A 20943-nucleotide genomic window follows, 5' to 3' on the forward strand; every position below is an offset into this window, starting at 1 on the left:
AAATTGGGCATATTAGGTATCTCCGTATCGATCGGCTCTATACAAATATCACATGACCTAACCCCTCAGGTGAACACCGTAAAAAAAAAAATAATAATTTGTCACCTTATTTCACTAGAAGTGAAACAGCAAGCGATCAAAAAGGCGTATGCCCCCCAAAATAGTGCCAATCTAACCGTCACCGCATCTTGCAAACCTAAGACAATCGCCCAAAAAGTAAAAAAAAACTATGGCTCTTAGACTATGGAGACACCAAAACATGATTTTTTTTTTATTTTAAAAATTATGACCTGCTCTATAAAAATATCACATGACCTAACCCCTCAGGTTAACGCTATAAAAATAAAAACTGTGCCAAAAAAGCAATTTTTGTCACTTTACATCACATAAAATGTAATACCAAGCGATCAAAAAGTCTTATGTACCCCAAAATGGTGCCAATCAAACCATAATCTTATCCTGCATAAAATGAACCCCTAAATAAGACAATCACCCCAAAAATTTAATAAAATAGGATTCTCAGAAAATGGCAACACAAAAACAACATTTTATTCTGTTCAAAAATGATTTCACTGTGTAAAACTTAGCAAAATAAAAATGATAGACATATTAGGCATCACCGTGTCCGTAACAACCTGCTCTATAAAAATATCCCATAATATGCCCCCTCAGGTGAATGCTGTAAAAAAATAAAAATTAAAACTATGCCAAAACAGCAATTGTTTTCACCTTGCCTCACAAAAAGTTTAATACCAAGCCATCAAAAAGTCTTATGTACCCCAAAATGGTACCAGTCAAACCGTCACCTCATCTCATAAAAAATGAGCCCCTACATAAGACAATCACTTATAAATAAAAACCAACGGCACCCATAAACCTATTCATCAAAATCTGCACTGCAAAAGCCATATGGCACTCCTTCCTTTCTGAGTCCTGCCATGTGCCCCCACAGCAGTTCACCACCACATATGGTGTGTTGCCATATTTAGGAGAAAATCGGTAATAAATGATGGGGTGCTTTTTCTCTTGTTACTGAAAGGGATTTTTCATAAATCTTACTTTTGATATATCACAGATTAGACATAGATCATACAAGCCTCATCTCTTGTGGAATGCAGTACCTCGAATTAGCACATCTCACAACATTTGCCAGTTGCTGGACACAATAGCAGCCTCCCTTAACAAAAGGCTATTTAACATCTCACCTCACATACAATGACAGCAACCTATGATAAGTCATTCAACTTATTAGCATGTAGATAAACCTGTTGAATATGTAAAATAACCCATTTCATGTATTGTATATAACAGATACCAGTATTGTTTAACAAAGTTTCAGCTGTATCTCGACAAACATGTTTCCCAAGGCCTCTTAAGGAACACCAGGATTGTTCCAATTAGATCTTGAGAAACCATATGCACCCACCCCCCAAAAATCCCTATAAGTATGTGCTGGGAAATAAAGAATTCAATATTTAACAACCTATGTTAAGTCTGGGCTGGTTATCTCCTGATCAGAGCAAATGGAATATTCATTGCACAGGGAAATATTCACAGGTTGGAGGTCTGATGCCTCATCATATAACCATCATAAACCTGCCTGAGAAAAACCGCTAACAGTTACCCCTTGTGAATATGAAAAATTTGGGGCTAAAGCAATATTTTATTGGAAGAAACAAAACTTTTCATTTTTACAGCCAAGTGTCTCCAAATTTGTAACATCAGTTTTGAATAATTTTAGGGGTGTAGTTTCTAAAATGGGGTCATTAATGGGTGGTTTCGATTAAAATTAGAAAAATTGCTTCTAAACTTCTAAGCCTTCTAACGTCCTAAAAAAATTAAATGACATATACCAAATTATGCCAACATAAAGTAGACATATGGGGAATGTTAAGTAATACATATTTAATGAGGTATCACTTTCTGTTTTAAAAGCAGAGAAATTGAAATTGCTAATTTTTCATACATTTTTGTATTTGGGATTTTTTCATAAATAAAAGTGAAATATATTGACTTAAATTTATGATGGTCATGAAGTAAAATGTGTCACGAGAAAACTCTGAATGGCTTGGATAAGTAAAAGTGTTCCAAAGTTATTACCACATATAGTGACACATGTCAGATTTGCAAAAATCGGCCTGGGATTTAAGGTGAAAAGTGGCTCACTAATCGGTAGGATACCAGCGCCGTAGCTCTATGGCGCTGGGAACGGGGTTCAAAATACCAGCGCTAAAATCGCTCAGTGACCGGGTGATGATGGCTGCTCAGGACGGTAGGCAGCCATCTTCCCAAGGGGCAGAGGGAGTTTTTCTGCCCCCCTGCAGCATCGTTCACTGCGATTGGGCAATTTCTGCAGACCGGCCAATCGCTGCTCCGGATGATTTTTCATTCATCCAGGAAGCTGCAGGGGGGGTGGAACAGGGTTTGTACAGGGGTGACTGTTGGAGACTGAACATTGTTTCATGCTATGTTATACATTGCTTGGTTTATTTCCCTGTATGCCTATGTATTTGAAGTATTGAGTCTGACCACTAGATGTCACTATACACAAATACTCTATCATAATGTTCTATGTGTTGACTATCTGTTATTGCATTTTCCTGTTATCTATGGTTGTTGTTCTTCTATATCTCCTGTGCTAACATGAGCACCATGCTCTCTGCTGTATGTCTCTTCAATACAAATGAATCCTAGTAAACTACAGCCATCCATATATGTCTGATTATTCTCTGCATCATCTGCACCAGCCAACAAAGGTTATGGGCCCAGACAACGTGAATCATCAGACAGTCGGAACAGAGGCCTAGTCTTCATCTGCACACCATCTTTGATCAAGCTGCGGAGGAAATCTGCCCTGAGGTATCCAGGTGCTTGGAATACGAGCAAGGTACATTAAACATGGCTAGCAGCGGGGATCTTAAACTGGGGATCACTAAGCTAAATAGTGACAACTACCAGATGTGGAAGTTCAAGATGGAGATGTTGCTGAGCAAAGATGACACATGGGATGTCCTCACCACAGACAGGCCAGATGTAGACAACCAGGAGTGGGATAAGAAAAACAGACAGGCAAGAGCCACAATAGCCCTACTGGTAGAAGATAAACAGCTTATCCACATAAAAGGGGAAGATACTGCCAAAGGTATGTGGAATGCACTCCGTAGATTACATGAGAGCTCTAGCTTAAACAACAAGTTATATTTACTAAGGAAGCTGTATCAGTCAAAACTGACTCCAGAAGGGGATATGCAAGAACATATAAGAAGCATGCTGGAGATTGTTGCACAACTCAGGGACCTCGGAGAGGAGATCAAAGATAACCATGTGACAGCAATACTTTTATGCAGCCTGCCAGAGTCATACAACCCTCTGATTAATGCATTAGAGACAAGATCTGAAGCAGAACTCACATTACAGTTGGTGAAATCTCGACTGTCAGATGAATACAAGCGCAGAAAGGAGCAAACTTCTCACAGGCAAGAGAGCGATACAGGAGCAGCTCTTAAAGCAACAGACACTAAGATGCCAAACTGGAAGGCCAAACTATGTTTCCGGTGTAACAGGGCTGGGCATTTCAAGCGCAACTGTCCATTGTGGAGGAATGAGCAGAGGGAAAAAGATCCCAATCAGGCACTCATAACCATGATGAAAAACAGCAACCAACCAGCGTGGCACGGAACTTTTAAAGTGACAGATGCTGTCACCAACCATAAATGGTATATAGATTCTGGAGCAACAAGTCACATGACTAACGATAGAGAATTCTTCGTAGAGCTCAATCCAGACAAGAAAGAAACCATATATCTTGCAGACGGGAGTTGCACAACTGCTGAAGGAACAGGATATGGAATAGTCACTTGTAAAAATGAGGCTGGACAAGTGTTAAAAATACCAATGACGGATGTATTGTATGTTCCCGGGCTCAATGGCGGCCTTATATCAGTCAGGCGACTGGCAAGCAAAGGACTAACCACAATGTTTAAAGGTGACCAATGCACTATCCAAGATGGGGAAAGAGTGATAGCAACAGCTAAAACGGGTAAGCACCTTTATGAACTTGATGTTGTTGAGCAAGAAACAAAGCTCTGCACACATAAGCACAAGAACTGTATTCATTTATGGCACAGACGTCTGGGCCACAGGCACCCTGACGGCATACAGGAGCTGGCCAGACGGGATTTAACGAAAGGCTTCAAGTTAACAGGCTGCCCAAACACGCTAAGGTGTGAATTCTGCATCAAGGCCAAAGCCACCAGAGTAACCCCACCAAAGGCAAGTGAAAGCAGAGCAACAAGACCGATCGACCTAATACACACAGATGTATGCGGGCCTATGAGAACAACCACCCCAGGAGGAAATAAATACATATTAACTTTTATAGATGACTACTCAAGGTTTACAGTGACATACCTAATGAAGAACAAGTCAGAAGTATTCGACAAGCTGAAGGACTATGTTACCAAAGTAAGCAATAAATTTCACAGAAAACCATTAGTACTCAGAAGTGATAATGGTGGTGAGTACACCGGGTTTCAAGTAGAGAATACACTCAGGGAACTAGGAATAGAACATCAAAAGACTGTCCCATATACTCCAGAGCAGAACGGGGTAGCAGAGAGGAAAAACAGATCTCTGACTGAAATGATCAGATGCATGTTGACTGATTCTGGACTCCCTGAAAAATATTGGGGAGAAGCAGCACAAACGGCCACCTACTTACAAAACAGATTACACTCCAAGGCAACGACCAAAACTCCATACGAGCTATGGCACAGTTGAAAACCAAGCATAGGACACCTCAAGATATTTGGAAGCAAAGCTTTTGCTTACATTCCGGGAGAAAAGCGCAGCAAGCTCCAAAATAGAGCAATTGGAGGTGTCTTTGTTGGTTATGCTGAAAACACCAAAGGATACAGAATCCTAGACCCAAAGACCGATAAAGTGACAATCAGCAGCAGCGTAACATTTATCGAGGACCTGAGAAATGAAGTAACGGAGCCAGCCATGCCAAGAGCAGAAGAACCAGATAACGCTGAGCAGGTTTTTTTTCCTATGGAACAAACACCCGAGAGTGATACTGTCACAGAAGAGACTGGAACAAACTGAACCAGCTAATGACGCTGAACCAAGACGCTCAATGAGGGAAAACAAAGGTAAACCCCCCAACAGACTCTCGTACAAAGTAGAAACATCCTGCGTAAGAGAACCCACTTGTTGGAAAGACATAACACAACTCCCGGAGAGGGAAGCCAAGAGATGGATAAAGGCAGCTGAGGAAGAAATCATCTCATTACAGGACACGCAGGCTTGGGTGCTAACGCAACTGCCCGCCAAAAAGAGGGCAATTGGCTGTAAATGGACTTTCAAGGTCAAGTATAACACTGATGGTACAGTTGAGAGATATAAAGCGAGACTTGTAGCCAAAGGATACTCCCAAAAATATGGAGAAGACTACGATGAGACATTTGCCCCAGTGGTCAAACATACCACAATCAGAGCTCTACTCACAGTTGCAACTACAAAACAAATGCTAGTAAAGCACTTTGATGTAAAAAACGCTTGCCTACACAGTGACTTAAAAGAAGACATCTACATGGAGCAACCAGAGGGCTTTGTAGACCCTCAAAAGCCAGAACAGGTATGCAAACTTAAGAAGGGGATCTACAGGCTCAAGCAAGCAGCCAGAGCATGGAACATGAAGATTAATGAGGCGCTTTTGAGAGAATCCTTTCAGAGGAGCAAGGCCGATCCCTGCCTATACACCAAGAAACTAAATGGTAGGTGGATCTTTGTACTCATTTATGTAGATGATCTGTTAGTATGTTATGAACAAGAAGGGGATTGTTCCAGACTGCTGGAGGTCTTAAACATGGACTTTGAAACAAAAGATCTAGGTGATGTCAAACACTTCCTAGGCGTGCAGATAGAAAGAGAAGAAGATGGTAGTTTTCTTATTAACCAGAGTCACAAAATACAGGAAGTAATTGAAACTTTTGGGCTCAATGATGCCAAACCAGTCAACTCGCCTATGGAGACAAATTATCTTAAATAATTAAACAACTCAATTAACCCCTTGCAAGATGACTCACAATTCAGAAGAGCAATGGGGAAGTTACTATACATTGCTACAGTGGCAAGGCCTGACATAGCCACAGCAGTGGGATTCTTATGCAGAAAAGTATCCCAGCCAACCCAGATGGACTGGAACGCAGCAAAAAGGATCATACGCTATTTGAAGGGAACAATAGACTTTAAACTAAAACTTTCATCAACAGGGAAAAGTGGTCTGACTGGATATGTGGATGCAGACTGGGCAGGTGACCCCAGTGATCGGAAATCCACCAGTGGACACCTGTTTCTATTCAAAGACGGGCTGATCAGCTGGACCACCAGAAAACAGTCCACAGTGACACTGTCCTCCACCGAAGCAGAATATGTGGCCGCATCACAAGCAGGGCAAGAGGTAATCTGGTTGAGACAATTGCTGGAAGATCTAGATCACAACCAGACAGAGTCCACGCCAATCTATGAGGACAATCAAGGATGTATAGCACTCGCACAGACAGAGCGGATAAACCCGAGAACCAAACACATAGATGTGAGATATCACTTCTTAAGAGACTTGCAAGAGCAAGGACAGATGGATCTACGATACTGTCCCACTGAGGAAATGTTAGCAGACATCCTTACTAAGCCTTTGCCTGCAAAGAGACATATGGATCTAACAAGAAGAATCGGTTTGTCTAATTAAGCACTTCACAATGAGAAGGGGTGTTGGAGACTGAACATTGTTTCATGCTATGTTATACATTGCTTGGTTTATTTCCCTGTATGCCTATGTATTTGAAGTATTGAGTCTGACCACTAGATGTCACTATACACAAATACTCTATCATAATGTTCTATGTGTTGACTATCTGTTATTGCATTTTCCTGTTATCTATGATTGTTGTTCTTCTATATCTCCTGTGCTAACATGAGCACCATGCTCTCTGCTGTATGTCTCTTCAATACAAATGAATCCTAGTAAACTACAGCCATCCATATATGTCTGATTATTCTCTGCATCATCTGCACCAGCCAACAGTGACTAGTGCTGAACTTGTCATCACCTGTCCCCCCTGGGTCAGGAAGGGGACACCAGTGTTTGGCGTCCCCTGCCAGCGCTGCTATTGGCTGGAACAACGCTCCAGCCAATGGCAGCGTTACAGCTGCACAGGAAAGGGCAGATCCTCCCTGCATGCAGCCATTCTAGCTGGTGACTTCATGCAGAGTAGACCTGTGCTGTATCTGACCTGCTGGGATTTGTGGTTTTATACCACTGCTCTTTTCCTGTGATTCTACCTACTGAAAGAAGAAGAAAGAAAAAATAAGAAAATAAGAACAACATCTGGAACTGCTGCAGTAATTTTTTTTCCATTTGCAGCAGTTCCAGATCTCTAAACCACCCTCCGTCCTGCATTTGACTGTTCAAAATTAGGCCCATCCTTGACCACTTCAATGCAAAGTTCTCAGTAGTGTACACCCCAGAACAAAATGTCTGCGTAGACAAATCCCTATTACTTTTCAAAAATTCCGCCAGTATGTGACCAGCAAGCGGGCAAGGTATGGCATACAAATATATAAAATCTGTGAGAGTAGCTCTGGCTACACTCACAAGTTTCGGGATTACGAAGGGAGGAACACCTGGATTGAACCCCCAGAATGCCCCCCCTGTCCTAGGAGCTAGTGGAAAGATAGTGTGGGACTTACTGCACCCACTGCTGGATAAGGGTTACCATCTCTACATGGATAATTACTACACCAGTCTACCACTGTTCCAGTCCCTAGCTTGCAGAGGTACTGTGGCGTGCGGCACACTATGCAAAAATCAGAGATGCCTCCCTAGATCCCTGGTAGGGAAACCACTAAGAAAAGGAGAAAGCCGTGATCTCCTCAATCAGAACACGTTGGCAAGGCACATTGGTTAAGTACAAGGAGAAGAGGGATGTCCTTATACTGACCACCATTCACAGTAACACCAGCTCCCCTATCGCTGTAGGATGTATCACAACCACTGTCCCCAAGCCAGACTGCATCCTGGACTACAATAAACACATGGGAGGCTTGATCTTTCCACCAATGAGAAGAGAGGGGTGGAGGAGGGGCGGGGGCACTGCGCCACCAATGAGAAGAGAGGTGCGGAGGAGGGGCGGGCGCACTGCGCCACCAATGATAGGACTATTCCCACACAGAGCGGGGCCCAGCGATGTCTCAGCACTCACCATTATTCCTGGGCGCCGCTCCGTTCGCCCGCAGTGCCCCATTACTGTCTCCTCTCCTGCTTCTGATTACTATCAGAGCGATGGGAGGAGACATCAGCTTTACTAGTGGGCGTTCCTTCTCCCTGCACTGCGATTGGACAGCGCTACAGCCAGGGAGAAGGAACGCCCGCTAGTGAAGCTGATGTCTCCTCCCATCGCTCCGATAGTAATCAGCAGCACGTGGAGCAGGAGAGGAGACAGTAATGGGGCACTGCGGGCGAACCGAGCGGCGCACAGGACTAATGGTGAGTGCTGAGACATCGCTGGGCGCCGCTCTGTGTAGCCTAATAGTGAAAGTCTGGAGTCCCATATAAAGTAGTCAGTCTTTAACACAATACAGGAGGCGGGTGCTGGCAGCAGAATCGCATTGCCGGCACCCTGCCCCTGACAGCAGCACCTAAGGGGTTAACTGCCGCTGATCTGCCAGTACCCGCCTCCTGTATAAAGGGGTAATTATCATTGGTGGTGCAGTGTGCCCCCCCTCAACCCCCCATCCCATTAAAATCATTGGTGGCACAGTGCGCCGGCCCCTCTCAACCCCCCAGTATTAAAATCATTGGCAGTGGGCACAGGGTCCTCTCCCCTCCCCCTCATTGGTGGTGCAGTGGAAGCTTCTGATCGGAGCCACAGCTGTGTAAGCCTGGGGCTCCGATCGGTTACCATGGCAGCCAGGACGCTACAGAAGCCCTGGTTGCCATGGTAACATCCCTGATGCTGTGTGCACAGAGCAGCAGGGACAGTGTGAAGTCCTTTTCACCCTGATAGAGATCTATCAGGCTGAATAGGACAAGGGATGAAAGATCCCAGGTTCTAGCCCCTAAAGGGGGAAATAGTTATTAAATAAAAAGTGTAAAAAAAAAAAAAAAGTAAAAAAAACCCCCACCAAAATATGAAGTATAAATCACCCTCTTTTCCCAATTTCACATATAAAATATATAAATAATAAACATATTACATATCGCCACGCCAGAAAATTCCAAACTATTAAAATATTTAAAAAAATCTAGGTGGTGAATGCCGGAACAGAAAAAAAAAAAACCTGCGCGATTCGCCATTTTTAAAAATGCGGAATGCACGTGGCTTTTTTGGTTTATTTTTTTCGCGTGGTATCAAGTATCGCAATACTTTTTCATGGTATCGAAACCGAATCAAAAATTTGGTATCGCAACAACTCTAGTTCTGAAGCCCTACAATGCCACACGGAAAACAAAAGTGTGGTACAAAAAGCTGTCCTTACACATTGTACAGATGGCGCTGTACAATGCGTTCATGCTATTTAGCTCTAGAGGCCATCCAAGAACATTCCTACAACAAGAGGTGGTGATAAAGGCCCTCATTTTTTCAAACCAAGCAATAGAGGGTCCCAGTACTTCTGTAAGTTACCGTGCCCGAGTTGTACCAGGGCAACATTTTCCTGGTGAAGTCTAGTGTTGAGCGGCAAGTCCCATATTCGAATTCGCGAAATTTCGCGAATATTCGTAAAATATTCGCGAATATTCGAATTCGTTATTATTTCGCATATGCGATAATTCGAATTTTCGCATCGCATAATACATATTATGCTATGCAAAATTCGCATGTGCGCTAATGAAATCGCCTTACGAAGATTCGCAACTCAATTCAATCACTAATGTATGAATGCAAAGCCCTTTGCCTCTGTTCTGGGACAAGTGTAGATATTCGCATGTGCGCTAATAAAATCGCCTTACGAAGATTTGCACCTCAATCACTTTCTAGGCAATGTGAGTAAGATCTGAGCTTTTGGACTTTTGGGAATCAATCGAGATACAGTGAGGAGTGATGACAGTAGTTGACAGAGTACAGATCAATGTAATCTGTAAGGTGGAAAGTAAAATAAAAAATACGAATATTCGTAAATCGAATTTTACGAAGTTCTAAGTATTCGCGAATATGGTGCTATACTATATGAATGCACAGGCCTTTGCCTTCTCTGTTCTGGGGACAAGTGTAGATATTCACATGTGCGCTAATAAAATCGCCTTACGAAGATTCGCAACTCAATTCAATCACTAATGTATGAATGCAAAGCCCTTTGCCTCTGTTCTGGGACAAGTGCCGATATTCGCCTGTGCGCTAATAAAATCGCCTTACGAAGATTCGCAACTCAATTCACTAATGTATGAATGCAAAGCCCTTTGCCTCTGTTCTGGGACAAGTGCCGATATTCGCATGTGCGCTAATAAAATCGCCTTACGAAGATTCGCGCCTCAATCACTTTCTAGGCAATGTGAGTAAGATCTGAGCTTTTGTACACTTTGGGAAACAATCAATTATATGTGTACTGTAATTTTGTGAAAAAAAAATAAAAAATGAATATTCATTTTTACGAATATATAGCACTATATTCGAAATATTCGCGAAATCGCTTCGAAATATTCAAAATATTCGCTTTTTGAATATTCGCGCTCAACACTAGTGAAGTCCCCCAAGCAGCGAGAACGGGAAAGACCCAAAAATGATGCAGTGTGTTCCAAAAGGGGGATAAAAAACCTGGCCTATGCATCAAGGATTGTAAGGATTGTTTCCAAATGTATCACTCATCCATGGAATAATTTTATCCTTGATGTACCCTGTAATTTTACCACCTTATATCTTATTTTGTCCATAGAGCTTACATATCCTCTTTTCAAAAACCACTACATATTAATTTCTATAATACACCTGTTTGTTGAAAAGTACCTTTTTCACTATGTTTGCATGGGGCTGCTCTTTCCAAAATGGGGTCACTTCTTGGGGTTTTTATTTTCTGGGGACCTCGGGAATTTTTTAACATGCGACATGTCACCTAAAATCCATGTCTGTTTATTCAGGCCTGCCAAATCCATATTTTGCATTTTGCCTCTAAAGCCCTGCTGTGCGCCTTTACAGTAGGCTACAAGCACATATGGGGTGTTTCCTGAATGGGGAACACATACTGGGGTGCATTTTCTCCTTTAAACCCTTATGAAAGTAAAAAATTGGGGTCTGCTAGTCATTTTTCATTTTCACAAATGTGTGCTTTGAAATCCTTTAGCAAGTGTTTCTGCCTTCTGTCAGACACCTGTTTGCTGAAAAGTACCCTTTTCACTATGTTTGCACGGGGGTGCTCTTTCCAAAATGGGGTCATTTCTTGGGGTTTTTAATTTTTGGGGACCTCAGGAATTATTTAACATGCGACATGTCACCTAAATTCCATGTCTGTTTATTCAGGACTGCCAAATCCATATTTAGCAGTTTGCCTCTAGAGCCCTGCTGTGCACCCATACAACTACAAGCACATATGAGGTGTTTCCTGAATTGGGAGAAAATGGGGAACACATAGTGGGGTGCATTTTCTCCTTTAACCCCTTGTGAAAGTGAAAAATTGGGGTCGGCTCGTAATTTTTCATTTTCACAAATGTGTGCTTTGAAATCCTTTACCAAGTGTTTCTGCCTTCTGTGAGACACCTGTTGTCACGGCGGGGAGTGGGGGAAACCCCCACCGTGCAGTGTAAAAAGGATAATGGTAGCAACTAGGCCAAGACGCCAGGATCAGGGAGCAGGTCACTTCCTATAGCATCCCTAATCCTTTCCCTAACTCGTATGAGTGGACCCTGACGGTGGGACGGCTCATACCCTGAATACCTAATATCCTGTGTCGCCCTGGAAATCCCTCACTTAGGAGCATGGGAGAGACGACCTGTACATCCACAACACGGAGGAACAGGATTCTCTAAAGGCCTAGAAGCAGGAAAAGGGAAACACATACAGCTTAAGGAGATGGCAGGTAAGAAAAACCAATAACACACTTACCTGCCACAGATACACTGACTGGAACCCGTGCACAAGTGCTGGTGTCCACACCAACATTAAAGGACACAGCACACACCACAAACCACACAGGAACCCAGGAATCCATAGCTGCAATAACATGAGACAGGGAAATGTCTACTAAACATGACACCAAACACCACCAGACATGTAACACCAAACTAGACAAACAAACACTCTGAACATAACCCACTCCATACAAATAGGGACAGGAAGGGAAGGAGACACCGGGATGACATAGAACATCTATGACCACAAGGGTGGCCCTCAATGTAAAGATGGTAAAGCCAGGAGCAGTGAACCACCAGAAGCCTGGAGGAACACTCAGCTACAGGCTTCCAGCAGAGACTAAATAGCCCAAGCAGCCACACCCACAAACACATAAACCCAGTGTTCACAACGCTAGGAAGGGAGTTAACGCTTCCATCACCAGACAGAGGAAGGAAGCCACTTAAAGGGGAAGTGCACACACACGACACTGCCACCGCATGCTCTCACAGCAACACGTTGCTGCGAGCAACCGTAAGTGTGGCAACAGTGTCACAGCGCAAACCAAAAGCTGTGACACCTGTTTGCTGAAAAGCATCCTTTCCAACACATAAAATGTTCATATGGGGGTGCTCTTTCCAAAATGGGGTCACTTCTTGGGGTTTTTTATTTCTGGGGACCTCAGGAATTTTTTTATATGCGACATGGCACCTAAAATCCATGTCTGATTATTCAAGCCTGCAAAATCCATATTTTGCACTTTGCCTCTCAGTGCACCCATACAGCAGGCTACAAGCACATATGGGGTGTTTCCATATTCAGGGGGAAATGGGTAGCAAAATGTGGGGGGCATTTTGTCCTGGTACCCCTTGTGAAAGTGAAAAATGTGTAAAGCTAATTTTTCTGGAAAAGATTTCCATTTTTTATTTTCACAGTCAAGTATTTCCTAATTCTATGAAATGCCTGATGGGTCAAAGTGCTCAATACACACCTTGAAGTACTCCTCGAGGGGTCTAGTTTCTGGAATGGGGTAACTTTTTGGGGTTTCCACTGTAGCGGTACCACAGGGTGTCTTCATATGCAAGATAGCTCCTAAAAGCCAATGCTGCAAAATCTGTCCTCCAAAAGCCCTCTGGTGTTCCTTCCCTTTTGAACCCTGCCATGCGCTCAGGAATCCGTTTTTGAGCACATGTGGTGTGTTGCCATATTTAGTGGGGGAAATGAATAGCAAAATGTGGGGTGCATTTTATCCTGTTACCCTTTGTGAAAGTGAAAAATGTGGGTGTAAATCAAATTTTTCTGGAAAAAATGTTAATTTTTTGTTTTCACAGCCAAGTATTTCCTAATTCTGCGAAACGCCTGATGGGTCAAAGTGCTCTCTACACAACTTGAAATACTCATTGAGGGGTCTAGTTTTCAGAATGGGGTCTCTTTTTGGGGGTTTACACTGTAAGGCAGGGGTGCACAACCTTTTCTGGTTGGGGGCCACATTGTCAACCTGAAACAATTCCAAGGGCCGAAAATAATCTTTAAAGGGGTATTACCAAGTGAAATACTATATTTATGGCATATTGAACATACAGTATATATTCTAAATGTCTAGTTACACTTCTAGTACTCCCATCTAATGGGACAATACATGAAAGATTCATGTGAGCAACCACAAGACATAGACATACATGTCTGCTACCAGATGGCTGAGGGCCGCATAGAATGGTATTGAGGGTCGCATGTGGCCCCTGGGCCGCAGGTTGTGCACCCCTGCTGTAAGGGTACCTCAGGGTGTCTTCAAATCCAAAATGGCGCCTAAAAACCATTCTAGGAAAATCTGCCTCTAAAATCCATATGGCGCTGCTTTCCTTCTGACCACTGGCACATTCCCATAGAGCAGTTTGCTGCCACATATGTAGTATTTATTATTGCTGTTAACCCTTGCTGTGTTGCAAGAAAAAATTAATTAACATAAAAAATCAATAAAAAAAGTGAAATTTTTAAATTTAACCTCCATTAAACATAAAATGACATTTACAAAATTATGCCAACATAAAGTAGACATATGGGGAATGTTGATTGATAACTATTTTATGAGGTATTACTATCTGTCTTAAAAGTAGAGGAATTAAAATTTAGAAAATTGAAAATGTTTCCAATTTTTTGGTGAATTTGGGATGTTTTCATAAATAAAGGTGTAATATATTGACTCAAATTTATGACTGTCATGAAGTACAATGTGTCACGAGAAAACAATCTCAGAACGACTTGGATAATTGTCAGATTTGCAAAAATTGGCCAGGGATTTAGGCTACAAGCACGCGAACGTTGTTTGTTTCCGTGTCCGTTACGTTTTTTTTTTTGTTTTTTTTTTGCAGATAGGATGCAGACCCATTCATTTCAATGAAATGCTGTCCGCAGCATTTTTTTCATTTCGTAGCCCCGCAAAAAAAATAGAACATGTCCTATTCTTGTCCATTTTAGGCATTGTTACAATGGATCTGCAAAAAAAAAAAAACGGATGTCATACCGATGTCATCAAAAATGGAGAATAAATTTCTAAATTTCACTTTTTGGGCAGATTTTCCATTTTATTACTTTTTTTCTTTAACACATTTTGGGTTAACAGTCAAACAAAACTCAATATTTATTATCCTGATTCTGCAGTTTACAGAAACACCCCACATGTGGTAGTAAACGGATGTAAGGGCGCACGGCAGGGCGCATAAGAAAAAGGAGAGCCGCATGGTTTTTGGAAGGCAGATTTTGCTGGACTGGTTTTTAGATGCCATGTCCCATTTAAAGCCCCCCTGATGCACCCCTACAGTCAAAACTCCCAAAAAGTGACCCTATTTTGGAAACTGGGGGATAAGGTGCCAGATTTATTGGTACTATTTTGGGGTACATATGATTTTTAATTGCTCTATATTAAGTTTTTTGTGAGGCAAGGTAACAAAAAAATGGCTGTTTTGGCACCGTTTTGCTATTTTTAACATTTACAAGATTCATCTGACAGGGTAGATATTTTTATAGAGCAGGTTGTTACGGATGCAGTGATATAAAATATGTTTACTTTCTTTGTTTGTTTACAGTTTTAAATAATAAAGTATTTTTGAAAAATAAATTATGTTTTTGTGTGTCCATTTTCTGAACGCCATAATTTTTTTTCTTTTTTTGACAATCGTCTTGTGCAGAGGCTCGTTTTTTGCAGAAAGAATTGAGGTTTTTATTGGTACCATTTTTGGGTACATAAGATTTTTTGATCATTTATTATTACACTTAATGAGTGTTTTGGAACAGTTTTTATTTCTTTATTTTTACAGCATTCATCTGAGGGGTTAGGTCATGTGACAGTTTTATAGAGCAGATCATTACGGATGTGGCGATACCTAATATGTTTACTTTTTCTTATTTATTTAAGTTTTACACAATAATAGCATTTTTTAAACCAAAAAAATGATGTTTTAGTGTCTCCATAGTCTGAGAGCCATAGCTTTTTTATTTTTGGGCGATTGTGTTGCACTTTTTGTGATGTAAAGTGAAAAAAATGTTTGGCACTGTTTTTATTTTTTATTTTTTACGGTGTTCACCTGAGGGGTTAGGTCATGTGATATTTTTATCGAGCATGTTTTTATGGACGCGCCAATACCTAATATGTACACTTTTTTTTAATTTCACTTTAACACAATAATGGCATATTTTAAATTAAAAAATTATGTTTTAGTGTCTCCTTGTTCTGAGAGCTATAGTTTTTTTTAATTTTTTTAGCGATTTTCTTATGTAGAGACTCATGTTTTGCGGGTGAGGTGACAGTTTTATTAGTACCATTTTGTGGGACATACGCCTTTTTGATCGCTCGGTGTTGCACTTTTTGTGGTGTAAGGTGACAAAATTGCTTTTTTTGACACTGTTTAAATTTTTTATGGTGTTTATCGGATGGGGTGGATCATGTGATATATTTATAAAGACTGTCGTTACGGACGTGGTGATACCTAATATGTGTATTTTATTTTATTATTTCATTTTTTATAGGAAAAGGCAATTTATTTTTTTAAATTACATTTTTATTTATTTATTTATAATTTTATAATTTTCACTTTTTTTTTTATCAAGTCCCACTTGGATCTTGAAGATCCAGTGGGCTGATGGCTGTACTATACTTTGCAATGCTTTTGCATTGCAAAGTACAATACTATCAAATGTCCTGTAGATGGAAAAACCGGGCTGCCATCACAGCGCGGCAGCCCCGATGGTTGAGAGAGGGAGCCCCCTCCCTCTATTAACCGCATGGATGCCGCTACCGCGGCATCTAAGGGGTTACAGCAGAGTGTCAGCATACAGATGACACTCGCTGCTGATGTTGGCAGCTCAGGAATGGAGCCGCCGACATCAAATAAAGCAGGAGGACCACATCGGGGGCAAGAGGCACAGATAGGGACAGCGCTGTAAAGATGGGGCATGGCCAGCAGGAGGGGGCACGTTTGTGGGTCGGATACATGCATAGGGGGGAACCACATCAGGGGTACAATACATGGATGGGGGGCGGGGATCACATCGGAGGCAGGGCTCACTGGAGGGGTGGGGGGGTTGGAGGAGCACAGGAAGGGGGCAAAGATCGGGGGCACAGATCGGGGGGCTTCATTACACATCACCTGATTTCAGGCTCTGATCTGCAGAGTGCAGATCAGAGCCTGAAACCGGCATTTTAACACTGCCGCAATCCGATTGGTTAGTTTGCACAGAATAACCAATCGCATCGATTGCCGGCAAGGGACCACTCTGATTGGTCCCTTGCCGGCATTACTAGACTGTATGCTGTCCGTGACAGCAGCCGGGCAAGGGAAGAAGCTTCAATCCAAGCGCTTTGTAGCGCTTGGATTAAAGAACTGCCTGACGTCTATACACGTGGTAGCTGCACGGGGCAGGGGCAAATATCACGTATATAGACGGATTGCAGTCGGGAAGGGGTTAAAAATATTGAGCTGTTCAGTCACAAAGGGTTAACTGTTTTTCTAACTGTGTGTCTGGTACTTTCACTTTGTGCCAGTCATCTAATTACCCTTATTTCTAAACTACTGATAGACCATAAACACTTGTTTAAGCCACATTATTATTAGTAAGATAAGGATTGAGCTTTAATGAGTGTTTATGATGTGAGAGAGCAGAGATAAGAAGTTCATTTGTTCCTCAGATGACAGAAATCCACAGGCAGCTAGTAGGGCGTGTCAGCTAAAAAAGATTCCATAAAGACCAATAGAAAAAAAAAATTGCTCAAAATAAGTACAATACAATATTTTAAAAAAATGCCCCCAAAGGTGTACGTAGCCTTTAAGCTCTCTCCATACAGTATCACAACTCAGGAGGCATTTGAAGGGTTGAAACTAAGCATGTGTGACAATCTCAGTGAGCCGGACAAAAGAATAAGAAAAAAATACAGCAGATGGCACTACACAGATGCCTTTTATTATATACGGTAAGTCAGTGGCTATGCTACATTTTTAATTACATGAAATTACAAAAGCATTCAGATCCAGTTACTGGTTTGAAAAGTGTATATATTCTTTTGTGGGACAACCCTTTAATAAGGAAGCTTGAACACTAATGTTAATTTGTTATTTTTCAGGGCACTACACAGGAAAACAACTGCCTGTAGACATGTTGAACCATTTGCATCTTATCTTGTGGGATTGTGCAACCAAAAGTTTTGAGGTCTAGTACAAGTTTTATGAATAATTTATTGTTATGGCTCTGAAGACTGAAAACTGTGCTTTCTTTGCATGAGTTTTTAACAAAAGTCTGTGTCTTATGGCTCACCTTTTTATATTATTAGACTCTAACACCTATTGAAATCTTGTATTTTGCTAGTTTCCTAGAACTGTGGTTACATTTTTTTAAAGGGGTCCTTTACACTTGTATAGGAATGAGCAGTCTTATTGAAGTGAATAGAAGAGCATCTTGTAATAAAGCATGCTCACTGCTGCGATGTCGATGGCTATGCAGTGTCGAAGGCGCGTAACTTTCTCTTTAACCAGTTAATCGGCAGGGGTGCCGGGTGTTGGACCCTGGCGGTCTGATATTGATGACCTATCTTGAGGATAGGTCATCAATAAAAATATGTGGAGAAGCAGAGAGGAATTTGTGGCATTCATCATCTGGTACAGATGTCTTTATTTATTACAAAGCTGGTACATATGGAGTTGAGAAACATAGGCGACTGTATCGGATGGTGAGGATTCCTCTCTGCTTCGCAATATACTGCATAATCTACTGGCAGAGCACTACTGCTTACCCATATACAGCCCTATCTGCCCGTCACATGGAAGTAAGTGGCTCATAGATTGTTCAGCAGTAGGAGTTCCAGTCCTTCTGTGCAGTCAGCAAAAAAAATATCCCGGAAAACACCTTTAAATCTGAAATCTTGTTTAAACTGAGAATATTCCTGCAATGTCTAGCCACCACTTTCTATATTGTTATATATTGTAGTCTCAGTATGATCATATTTATTATAATAAGGTAGCGCATTTTTCCTTTTAAGGATACATCTTTACATCTTCTAACAACAAAAGGTTCCCATAACAGTTTATCATCATAAGGCCTCATGCACACGACCGTTGTGTGCATCCGTGGCCGTTGTGCCGTTTTCCGTTTTTTTTTCGCGGACCCATTGACTTTCAATGGATCCGTGGAAAAATCTGAAAATGCACCGTGATCAGCACAATTAACCCCTTCAGGTGCGGCACCTGAAGGGGTTAATTGTACTATCATATCCCCCTGTAAGAGATCAGGGCTGCCAGGCAGCAGGGGGCAGACCCCCCCCTCCCCAGTTTAAATATCATTGGTGGCCAGTGCGGCCCCCCCTCCCTCCTTTGTAATAATTCATTGGTGGCACAGTGTGCGCCCCGCCCCCCCGCCCCGCCCCCCCTTCCTCCCTCTATTGTAATAATTTGTTGGTGGCACATTATGATGTACTGAATTGCTTGTATGGTATAGGTCAGAATATACGGATGCCATTTATACCCGATATATATCCATGCCAGATGTGTTTTATAGGTGAGGTAGCTGTGGTTTTATGGCTAGATACAGCTTTGATATTTATATGCTGATCTAGATCCCCTATTCACAGCACCCACACTGAGATTGAGGTAATGAAGTGATTGAATATCTGCTGACAGTGGAATTATTGTGGACTGCCCCTTGAGGCACGCTGTATGGTCTCTACATTTATGTATATGTTTGTATGTTTTTATGTCATAATAAAAATTTTATTCTATCATGCAAATAATGCAGCATGTCCCCCCCCAGGGTGATCCTGCCTATAACCGCCTAAAATCAGGCCGGTCATCGAGCACTTTGGGGCCAAATTTGTGCAGGCCTATGTACCTGGAAGGGAGGTCGCGGTTAATGAGTCTCTCATTGCTTTCAAGGGGAGACTCATTTTCCGCCAGTATGTTCCCTCTAACCGCCGAGGTATGGCGTGAAGCTGTACAAACTTTGTGAGAGTACCTCAGGTACACTTACAAGTTTTGTGTGTACCAGAGGCGAGATTCCCGTATTCAACCCCCAGAATGTCCCCCTACTCTGGGTGTTAGCGGGAAACTTGTGTGGGACCTTATGCACTTATGCACCCACTGCTAGATAAGGGTTACCACCTGTACGTGGACAACTTTTATACTAGTATCCCCTTGTTCCAGTCCCTCGCCGCCAGATCCACCTCCGCTTGTGGGACCGTGTGGAAAAATCAACGCGGCCTCCCTTCCACCCCATCCAAGTACCTAACCCAGGGGTGCGACCCGTGCCCTTACCAGTGGAAACCTGTTGCTGGTCAGATATAAAGACAAGAGGGATCTCCTTGTACTGTCCACAATTCACGGTAACGGCATCATCCCTGTCCCTGTGCCAGGTACCGCGGCAACGGTCCTCAAGCCCGATTGTATCGTCGATACAATCGGTATATGGGAGGAGTTGATCTCTCTGATCAAGTCCTCAAGCCATATAATGCCATGCGCAAAACCCGGGCATGGTAGAAAAAAGTTGCGAACTACTTGGTGCAGGTTGCCTTGTACAACTCTTTTGTGCTGTCCCAGAGCGCTGGCAACACAGGGAATTGCCTTCAGTTCCATGAGGCAGTCCTCAAGGCCCTGATCTTTTCTGACCGGGAAAGAGCAGGCCGGAGTACCTCGGGAACTGTAGGCGCCCGGATCGTCCCTGGCCAACACTTTCCAGGTGGGGTCCCTCATACTGGAAAGAAGGGGCAGACCCCCAAAAAGTGCAGAGTGTGTTACAGGAGGGGGATACAGAAGGACACCACCACTCAGTGTAACACATGCCCTGATCGTCCGGGCCTCTGCATTAACGGTTGCTTCAGGGAGTACCACACTTCCATGGATTACTAAATTAGATTCTCCTTCCCCAATTTAGCCACAGACAATTGGATAAAAAACTATAGTTCTGAGACTTGAGACACTAACACAAATATTCAAAAATATAATAGACATATTAGGTATCGCCAAGTCCGAAAGAATCTGCTCTATAAAAATACCCCATGACCTAACCCCTCAGATAAACACGGTAAAAAAAAAAAAACGGTAAAAAAAGGTATTATTTTGTCACCTTACATCACAAAAATTGTAATAGCAAGCGATCAAAAAGTCATATGTCCCCCAAAAAAGTGCCAATAAAACTGTCCTCTCATAGCTCTCATAAAAAAAATTTGCCCCTACCTAAGATAATCGGCTAAAAACTTGAAAAGAACTGACTAAGACTATGGATATACAAAAATGTTTTTTATTTTTTTTGTTTATAAAAAGATAATATAGTGTAAATCTTAAATACATTTTAAAAAGTAGACATA

The 20943-nt window shown here is 42.1% G+C and overlaps 1 protein-coding gene across 1 annotated transcript in view; it reads left to right on the plus strand.

Moving 5' to 3' along the window:
- Window positions 1-20943, plus strand: part of TEX11 (testis expressed 11) — a 1226647-nt gene that overhangs the window by 697795 nt on the left and 507909 nt on the right. Inside the window, exon 13 of the mRNA XM_044268992.1 lies at window positions 17716-17801. Within this exon, the coding sequence (XP_044124927.1) occupies window positions 17716-17801 (86 nt within the window). The remainder of the gene's footprint in view (window positions 1-17715; window positions 17802-20943) is intronic.

The sequence above is a fragment of the Bufo gargarizans genome, chromosome 9 (genome assembly GCF_014858855.1).
Source record: "Bufo gargarizans isolate SCDJY-AF-19 chromosome 9, ASM1485885v1, whole genome shotgun sequence".
NCBI classification, from domain to species: Eukaryota; Metazoa; Chordata; class Amphibia; order Anura; family Bufonidae; genus Bufo; species Bufo gargarizans.